At 57.7% G+C, this 9,696-nt stretch overlaps 1 protein-coding gene across 4 annotated transcripts; it reads right to left on the bottom strand.

Moving 5' to 3' along the window:
* Nucleotides 1-1,234: 1,234 nt before the first annotated feature.
* Nucleotides 1,235-8,655, bottom strand: LRFN3 (leucine rich repeat and fibronectin type III domain containing 3). Of its 4 annotated transcripts, none has more exons than XM_052656004.1 (4): nt 7,728-8,655; nt 7,517-7,616; nt 4,778-6,214; nt 1,235-1,836 (listed from the first exon to the last, which is right to left on the bottom strand). In XM_052656004.1, the coding sequence occupies exons 3-4, from the start codon at nt 6,196-6,198 to the stop codon at nt 1,371-1,373; spliced, it is 1,887 nt and encodes a 628-aa protein (XP_052511964.1). In that variant the 5' UTR covers nt 6,199-6,214; nt 7,517-7,616; nt 7,728-8,655; the 3' UTR covers nt 1,235-1,370. The 4 variants fall into 4 exon arrangements, with proteins under 4 accessions (XP_052511964.1, XP_052511966.1, XP_052511962.1 ...); XM_052656006.1 differs by having other exon boundaries at nt 7,517-7,609; XM_052656002.1 differs by lacking the exon at nt 7,517-7,616 and having other exon boundaries at nt 4,778-6,217.
* Between the last annotated feature and the right edge of the window lie 1,041 nt (nt 8,656-9,696).

Raw genomic sequence — 9,696 nt, 5'->3', positions numbered from 1 at the left:
TCCACCTACTGCTGTTCAGGCTTTGTTCTTCAGTCCAGGTATTTATTTTCCTGTCCCTTAAATATGGAGAGTCTGATGACCCATTCCCACTGACAGAGCCCATTTCTGTCCTTAGCTCTGGTCTTAGACTAGGGGTCTAGCGGCCTCGCGGCTGCCACCCCTTAATGGCACGCCCACCTTCTGGGTCCCCCACCCCCATATTCAACAAGTCCCAGTGGCATCAGTGGGACAGTGGTGAGCATGGCTTCCTTTCATGTCCACGATGTCCCACGCTGGCCTCAGTATCTTCCTCAAACCTGCCCCTCCTCCCTGGTTCTGTATCAGGGCAGATCCACTGTCTCTCTCCCGGTCAGAGCCCTGGGCCTTCTCCTGGACACTTCCGTCCCCCACAGCCCTTCAGCTCCATAAGCGATCTACTCAGCTTCCTGTTGTTCTCACCCACCCTCTGCTGCTTTCCCCCAGGCCTGCCCGTGGTCCAGCTTTGTCCTCACCCACCCAGGTTCCTGCCCTGGTTTTCCCCAGGCTCCCAGCCTGTCTTCATTTCTGATCCACCATCCTGACAGCTAGAAGGATCTTCCTAAGACCCAAACCTGACCCTCTCCCTCCCTTGCACAGACTCCTCCGTGACTCCCCAATACTATCGGGCCAGAGTCTGAGCTCCTCAGCCTGGGGGTCCTGAACCCTGCCCGCGCCTCCTGCCTCACTTCTACTGCAGTGCCCCCAGGGCCCTGCACGTCCTAAGCCCTTGCTTGTGTTGGCCCTCTGCCCAGAAGACCTTTCCTTCTGCTCTTTGCCCGATTATCTCCTTCGGATGTCATTCTCAGCTCACGTCTCCTTCATGAGGCCCTCCCTGACCACGCCCTAGGCTGAGTCAGACACCTTTTTTTGGGCTCCTGCCATCTCCTAGGCTTCCCTCCTCACCAAGTCTCTCATTGCTCTGAGCTATCACTGTCTGAGGGGCAGGGCTGGGGGCCGCCTGGGTCACCATGGCGTCACCCAGCACAGGGCAGGCCCAGAGAGGACACTCAGGGAATGTCTGCAGGGTGAAGGGATGACCTGTCCTCAGGCTCATCCAGAGACCTCAGACAGAAAGGGACAGGGAGAGGGCGGTTCTCTCCCCAATGGAAGCATCCTACTCCGGACCTCTGAACGAACCCCCACCCCCAACAGACAGAGACAAGGGCAAGGGCCCAGGCCCAAGCTTAGAAAAATAGGACTTTCTTGTTGTGCCCGGTGCCCCCGACACCCTCCCCATCAGAGTTTTAAAAACCATGAGCAATTTGGTGAGTCCGAGGCCAAGTCCCACGGGGTGTCTGGGTCCTGCCACCCCGGCAGGGGGCCCCTTCTGGGCCGTAGAGGTGGGCGCGAAGCTAGGGTCCCGTGGGTTCGTGGCTGGGCCCCCACGGCTCACAGTCCAGCTGGACCACGGTGTGGGCCCTGGGTGCGGTGGGCTCAGGGGCCGGCAGGGCCGGCGTGGGGCCCAGGGCGCCGTTGGTTTGGGAGCACACGCTGCTGACAGGCGCGGAAGCCTTGGTCTTGCCGGGCGGTTGGCCGCCGTGCACCTTGTAACGCATGAGCAGCACGAAGATGAAGACCAGGACGGAGGCCACGATGACACCCCCCAGCGCGATGATCATGGTGCCGCCCAGGAAGGGCGCATGCGGGGCCCCGCAGGGCCGCAGCGCCGGCTCGGTGGAGAAGCGGTTGCAGCCCACCGGCCGTGTGGCGGTCAGCCCCGTGGCGCCATCCTCGTACACGGCGAGCACGCACAGATCGTAGGTGCGGCCTGACGCCAGGTCCGTCAACAGGAAGGAGCTGCTTTCGGCCGGGATCATTCTGGAGGGACAGGCAGGTGGGGGTCAGGTCAGTGGCTGCCCAGCACCCACCCTGCACCCTGCCCCAACCCTCCAGTCTGGAAGATCCCCTCCACCCCCTATCCGAGGGCACTGCCTCATTTCATCCTAGGCCCTGAGGTCCCTGTAACCACTGCCTGAATTCCCTTTGGTTTGATACCCTTCAGCCACCTGACATCCCTCCATTCTGTTAGCCAGTTTTACCCCAGTCCACCTTCTCATTTTCCTGCTGCTCAAATGTCCCTTTGATCTCCCTCTGGCCTCAGTGCCTACATCCTCACCAGTGCCCGCTTCCCCTCCACTCTGCTGCCCAGTTTGCCGTGAGCCCCACTGCCTCCCAAGTGTGGTTTCATTTCATATCCGGTTGCCTGGTTCCCCTCCTGCACTGCCACCCTTCCAGCATTTTCTCCAAGCCTGCAGCCCAAGTTTCCTCTAGCCTTACTGCCCAATTTTGTTCCACTCTCCTGCCTAACTTCACTCTGGTCACCCGCCCCAACCCCCAGCAGCTCATTTCCTGAATCCCCCAAGTCTATCACCCCATTTCCTGCCAGCCCACCACTGAGTTCCCTCCAGCCAGACATCTCTTCAACTCTGTGCCCAGTTTTGTTTAAAAAAAATTTTTTTTGATGTGGATCATTTTAAAAGTCTTTACTGAATTCGTAACAATCCTGTTTCTTTGGTTTTTTTTTTTGGCCCAGAGGCATGTGGGATCTCAGCTTGCAGACCAGGAATCTAACTTGCACCCCTTGCTTGGGAAGGTGAAGTCTTAACCACTGGATTGCCAGGGAAGAGGCTGCCTGGTATTCCTCTAACATGATGCCCATTTCCTACTACTAGCCCCCTCCCCCATCCAATTTCCCTCTAATCCCACCTCCACATCTCCCTCTAGGCCTTCACCTCATTTCTCTCTGTCCCTCTGACTTTCCTCCATCCGGGGCTTGGTTGCACTTTCCCAGCTGCCTGACTTTCCTCCAGTGGAAAGCTAGAATTCTCTCTAATCTAACCGCCTGAATCCCCCATTGTGCTGATGCCCGATTTCCTTCTAACCTGCCAATGAAGGTCCCCTGAGCCTCGCTGCCGTATTATTATTGCTGTAGCCGTAGCCTGCTTGCCAGAGAGCCCTGTCATCTGACTCCGTTTTCATTAAACTGATGCGCCTCAGTCATCACTGCTGAGTTCTTTTCCTCCCTGTTGCCTTATTTCGTTCCAGTTCTGTCTCCTGATTCTCTTTTATCTCTCTGGCCTGGTTTCAATTTATCCTTATCTTTTCCATTTCCTTTTATCTTTAGTACCCAATTTCACTATATTTCCTTTTGTAGCAGGGCGCACTGTTGGAGATTTAACTTGTTTTATAATCCCTGTTTTATTCTTCAGTGGCTTTAATGAGGGAACTCTGTGATTGTCTCTAGGAGGGTGATGGTCTAGGAAAGCATTTGTCCCATCCTCCCCAACCCGCCCAGCAAGGTGGATGGGACTTGTGTGATTTTCAGGTGTGAGCCCTCTGTGGAATCGACTGACGATGGCCATCTTCGAAATGGAATGGAGAAAAGCTTGTTAGATTTCCAGGACTGACTGAGAAAGAAATCAAGTGATTACCTTTGGAGGTTTAGGCTTGTGGGGAGGCAAAGGGAACCCAGATACTGGGTTTACAAGGCATGGACCCCAGACCTTGGGAGGCCCACTCCTCTGCAGCCGGGTGTCAGGGGCGGTACCCCTGGGCCAGCCTGACAGTGAGGACAGGGAGCCATCCCCAGCCATCCATGCAAAGCTGGATTGGGTCAGACATGTCAGCTGCACCTGGGTTACAGCCACCATCAGTGACCACATGTGGCCACAGTGGACGTTCCAACCTTGCCTGGATGACTGTCATGGTAACCCACTCTTGGAGTGTGTCAGCCCAGGTTTTGTTTGCAGCAAGAGAAGGGAGAAGGGAGTAGGGAGTCCCTAGCAATGGCAGACTAAACAGTCCTGTTCACCTAGCAGTGGTGGAGCTTGAGCTAGCTTGAATATGATTCGGAAAAAAAAACCCCAAAGCTGAGATGTCACCATGTTAGAACTCCAAACACATGGAGCAGGTCACACTGTACAAACCCAAAGCCTAATCTCTATATAACCTCCTCCCCCATTTTCCTTTTAACCTCTGGTCTGAGTTCCTTTGCAGGCTTTCCAGGTGGTTCAGTGGGTAAAGAATCCACCTGCAATGCAGAAGATGCAGGTTCGATCCCTGGGTCGAGAAGATCCCTTGGAAGAGGGCATGGAAATCTATTCCAGTATTCTTTCCTGGAAAATCCCATGGGCAGAGGAGCCTGGCAGGCTACAGTCCATAGGGCTGCAACGAGTCAGACACGACTGAAGTGACTGAGCATGCACTGAGTTCCTTTGCAGCTGGGCTGCCTCACTCCATTTCCCCCATGATCCCTGGACCCTCCTGCTTGATCTCTTTTTCTTCCTGCAGCTTGACTTGAATCTAGCTGTCATCTGGAAATACTTAGTTCTTTTTACTGCTTAAATCTGCTCGTATCCCTTCAACCTTGCCTCCCCAGCTGCCTAGTTAAACTTCTTTTTTTTTTTTTTCTGGCCACGCCTTGCAGCATGCAGGATCTATCTTAGTTCCCCAACCAGGGATCGAACCCATGCTCCATGTAGTGAAAGCACAGCACCCTAACCACTGGGCCACCAGGGAAGTGCTGATTATGTTTTATTCTTGCTGCCGGATTTCCTTTTCCTGTCTGTTGCTGTTTACTTTTGCTGCCTCTTTCTTTTTACCACTGCTGCCACATTCCTTTTGCCTTCTCTGCCTGATTTCCTTTGTAACCCTGCAGCTTCACTTCCAGTGCTGCAGCCTGGGATATCAGTAGGTGTTCCTCCAGCCCTCCCTCCACCTCACTCCCCCACCCGAACTGCCCGCCGCCTGGACCCTGCACCTGTACACGAGGATGTCGTCGGCTGAGCTGTTGTACTGGATCTGGTACATGCGGATGCCCGGGATAGGCCGCTGATCTGGCCACTGGACGAGAGCCGCTGTGGCGCCATGCTCCGTCACCTGGACACCACGGTCAGTAGGGGCCCCGGCCTCAGCCGCCTTGGCAGAGGCAGAGGCAGAAGCGGCAGAGGGCGGAGTGAGGGCATCAGGCTCCCCGTCCCGCGGGGGGTCACAGCTGGTGCTGTTGGCTAGCTGAGGGGGCGGTGGGGGACCCACAGTCAGCTCAACAGCGGCCGTGGCCTCGCCAGCTGCGTTAGCTGCGATGCACGTGAAGATGCCGCCATCTCCCGGCTCGGTGGCCAGCAGCTCCAGTGTCCCGTTGGGGAAGGCGCGCGCTCGGCTGGAGTTGCCCAGCAGCCGGCCCTGGGGTGACACCCACCGCACGCGGGGCTCAGGGTCCCCCACCGCCCGGCAGCGCAGGGCGGCCGGCCGACCAGCAGGCACGGCCAGGGGCGGCGAGCGGTGGGTCACCACGGGGGGCTCGCACACAAACTCCTCCTCGCCCACTGCCCAGAAATAGCGGCCGCCCAGGGCCGGCGGGGAGGCGCAGGCCTCCAGGTCGTCCTCCCGCGCCAGCCGCCGCAGCCACACCAGCTCGCAGTTGCAGTGCAGGGGGTTGCCGCCGAAGGCCAGCACCAAGGCGGAAGCGGGCGAGCCGCGGGGCCGGGCCAGCAGCGGCAGGCGGGAGAAGAGCGGGTCCGGCGGGATGGTGGTCAGGCGGTTGGAGGTCATGTCCAGCCGCGCCAGCTTGTGCAGGCGGGAAAAGGCGCCGGCGGGCACGGAAGCCAGCAGGTTGTGGTCGAGGCCCAGTGTGTTGACGTTGCCTAGGCGGCCCAGCGCCTCCCAGGGCAGCTGTTCCAGGTTGTTGTAGGAGAGGTCGAGGTCCTCCAGCGTCTCGGCGCAGTCGTCCAGGGCCCCGGCCGCCAGGGCTGCCAGCTGGTTGTTGCTCAGGATGAGGTGACGCAGGTTGACCAGGCCGCGCAGCTGCCCCTCGCCCAGCGAGGTCAGCCGGTTGCCATCCAGGTGCAGCGCGCGCAAGGCGCGCAGGTCTGAAAAGGCGCCGGCGGCCACGTGGCGGATGGTATTGCGGGACAAGCTTAGGTGCAGCAGGCCCGTCATGTTGGCCAGGTCCCGGCGCCGCACAGTCGCGATGAAGTTGTCCGCCAGGCGCAGCTCGGCCGCCCGGCGGTCCAGCGAGGGTGGCACGAAAAGGAGGCCTGCCCCGGGGCACAGCACGCTTAGGGGCAGGGACTGTGTCTGGCAGCGGCAGCGCCGGGGACACGGGCTGGGTGAGGCTGGCTGGGGTGGAGATGAGGCGGGGGCCAGCGGCAGCAGGCAGAGGAGCAGCGGGAGGACGGCCATCGCGGGCAGGGGCGGCCTGCTGGGAAGAGGAGGGGTCGTTAGCGCAGGCTGAGGCCAGAAGAGGGGTGCTGGAGGGGGTCGGGGTGGTCTGGGACCAGAAGAGAGGGTCACAGCGGGCTGAGAGCAGAGAACTTGATCAATGATGGCCAGAGAGGAGTGGTCAGACAGACCAGAAGCCAGAGAAGATGGTTAAAGACTCAGAGAGGTGTGTCACGAGGGAAGAGAGGGAAAAGAACAAAGAAAGTCAGAGGGAAGAGAGGTGATTAGAAACGAGACAGGCAGAGAACAGCAGCAGTGATCAGGGTGGGGAGAAGGTAAGCCAGAGAGCTTTAGATGTGGTCAAAGAGAGATACTCAGAGATGGCCAAAGAGAGAAGAGGTGGTCAGGGCGGTGGGAATGATTAGGAGTAGCCAGACAGGACCAGACGAGAGAGGTTGTTAGAGATGGTCACGAAGATGAGGTGTGGCCAAAGAGAGGGGAAGTGGCAGGGAGGGCCAGATTCAGGAGTGATGGTCAAAGATGGTCTGAAATGGTCAAAAGGCAGAGAGGCGGTCAGAGAGAGGAGGAGGGGACAGACATGTCAGAGACAGCTGGAGACGGGACAGCTGGTGAGATTGATGGGTGTGGGGAGAGGGCACCAGCGAGAGGAAGGGCAGTCAGAGATGTTAGGAATGATCAGAGAGCATCAATGAGCCAGAGAGACTTAGAGAAGAGAGGTGGTCAGTGACGGCCAGGATGGTCGGAGACTGGCAGCTGGAGTCAGGAGTGTGTAGAGGGCAAGAGAGACAGTGAAAGATGATTAGACAGAGGAAAAGGTGGGTAGAGGGAGTCAGAGAGGAGAGACAGAAGATAGAAAGAGAGGGCGAAAGATGGTCAGGGACAGTCATGGGCCAAGGCTTAGAGTCAGGGGTAGACACGGGTAAGAGAGCTGCTGAAAGATGATTAGAGAGAGGTACTACAGACAGATGTCAAGGGTGGTCATTGAGTGAAACAGTAGACAGAGGTGGCTGGAGAGAGATGCTGTGGACAGGGGTGTTAAAGGCGATGATCAAAGACAGCAGTGGCAGACTGAGATGGTCACTTGAGAGGAGTGGGGGCTAGAGGCAGCCAGGGAGAAAAGCCAGTGGACGTAAGTGTCAAAGATGATCAGAGAGACAAGAGGTGAATAGAGATGGTCAGTGAGAGGAAGAGATGGAGAAAGGAGATTGGAGAGCGCAGTGGTGGACACGAGAGGCAGCTGGAGATGATCAAATAAGACAGATGGTAGGAAGAAGCTGGAGAGCCTGAGCAGGGTGGGGGGAGGGGGGCAGTCACAGACCTGGAGATGCCATCAGCTGGGGATGAGGAGGTCAGAGAGGGGCAGGGCGGGCCAAATGTCCAGTGTTCGAGGTAGACTCTTGTGAAGGGACATCTGTTCCCTGGGGAAATTCCAAGGGTGCCCAGGGGGACATGGTCCTCCTTACCTCCACCCCCAGCGATGAAGTTCCTCCCAAGTCCCTCCCCACCACAGGGTCTCCCAGTAGCCTTACCTGAGCTGGAAGCTGCCCCAGGGAGCAAGAATCCTCAAGCTCCGAGGGGTCAGGGGTCAGGGCTCTGGAGGGGGTGCCTGGTCATGCCTTCCCTGCTCCCAAAGCCTCTGTCTGTTATGTCTCTGCTCAGATTTATGGCCAGAGTCTCTAGACCTTGATACTTAGGGTCTTAGATCTCCAAATATTGGGCCTCTTAAGGGCCCAATTTTAGGGACCCAGGCCCCAATTTGGGTTGCCCGGAGTCACCGTCTCCCAGCTCCTGTCTTGGGATGCTAAACAGACAGCTGGAGAGTCTAAGATCTGACTCCCAAGCCCAATCTTGGGATTTGATGCTAGGGTTCTGGGTTTAGATACTGGGGCGCTGAGTCAAGATTCTCCCCAAATTTCAGCATTCAGCTTAGCAGCAAGGATTTCAGGCCCATGAGTTTGGGCCCTTTGCAATGCCAGGGTTCAGATCTTGGACTCTGAGGCCTAAATTTCAGGGTTCGAGTCTCAAATAGTAGGCTCCAGGGTGTAGAAATGAGAATCCAGTCCCAGATTTGAAGGTCCCAGGCATAGAACTCAAAGCTCAGCTCCAAATTTGGGGATTCAGATGCCAAATCTCGAGGTTCAGGCTCCAAATATTGGGGTGCACATTCCAATTCTTGGGGTTCCAGCTCCAAATCTTGGGGTCCCAGGGACTGATGTTGCGATTTCAGCCCCAAATACTGCTGTTCAAGCTCCAGGTCTTAGGGTCCCAGCCCCAAATCAGGCTCCGAGGCTCAGGTTTCCAGACCTCTGGATCCAATCTCGGGGTGCAGACTCCCCAATTTCGGGTTGCGGGTCCTGGTTGTGGGGCGGCGGCGTCTCCACTCGCTTCGCGGGATGCAGCGGGGGCTGGTCCAGAGGGAGGGGGGCGGCTGCGGTAGAGGGGGAGCGGCCAGGCAGCCCCGGGGGCCGGCGTGGGGCGAGGCCTGGGCGCGGACAGACGGACAGACAGGGACACGCGGGGTGGGGGCACCGCAGCAAAGGCCGGAACGCAGCGGGGAGGGGCCGCGCTCAGAGACCCCTCCCCCGCCGGGGCCGGGGCGGGGGCCGGGCGGGGGCCGGGCAGGCGGGCCGGGTCCGGGCGCTCTCGCGGCCTCCTCGCCGGGAACCCAGGGCCTTGCGCGCGCCCGCGCTTAAAGGCGCAGGTCCTCCGCGCGGCCGCGCTTAAAGGTGTAGGCAGGTCCCCTCTCTCAAAGGCGCGCCCCTAGCCCCAGCTTTCATGGAGTCGTCCTGGCTTTCGTTGGGAGAGAGAATCCTTGGATAAAGAGTCAGGAAGACAGAGAGGGACATAGAGACTGAAACCGAGAGACATACAGAGACAGAGAAAGACAGATCAGAAAGATAGGCAGGCTTAGATTGAGGGACAGAGAGGAGCAGAATCAGAGAGGCAGGGACAGAGAGATAGGAAAAGACACACATATTCAAGGAGAGATGGAGATACAGAGACAGTGAGTGACCCAGAAAGAGAAAAAAGAGACGAGAGACAGTACAAGTTAGAGATAGGCAAAGAGACATAGAGATAGTCAAAGAGACAGAGCCTGAAGGAGAGAGAGAGAGACAGCGACAGACTGAGCTGGGCAGCTCAGCTGTGAGGGGGTGTGTGTGTGTGTGTGTGTGTGTGTGTATCTGTGTGTGTCCAGCTCTCACTCGCAGCCTTGAATGTGATTCTCTATCCCAGAGCCCAGAGCCCCCCAAGCCTGTCCCCTTCTGCCTTCCTGTCTCAGCATCACCTCTCTGGGATGTCCTTTAGGTGGAATTTCCTTGCTTGGGCCCTGCCTGTATCAAGCCTGATCTTTCAGGCCAGTGTGGAGACTCTGCTCTGTCCCAAGGCTCTTTGCATTGGTTGCAAGGGGAAAACTTGGCTCTGGAAGTACAGCTAGATGTCAAGTCACACTGGCCAGATATCCCATGGAGGAAGGAGAAGATAGGAACTGGAACAGAG

Source organism: Budorcas taxicolor, chromosome 18 (genome assembly GCF_023091745.1).
Source record: "Budorcas taxicolor isolate Tak-1 chromosome 18, Takin1.1, whole genome shotgun sequence".
Classification (NCBI taxonomy): domain Eukaryota; kingdom Metazoa; phylum Chordata; class Mammalia; order Artiodactyla; family Bovidae; genus Budorcas; species Budorcas taxicolor.
Note: the sequence above shows the minus strand (reverse complement) of the source record. Positions and strands in the feature narration are given on the sequence as shown.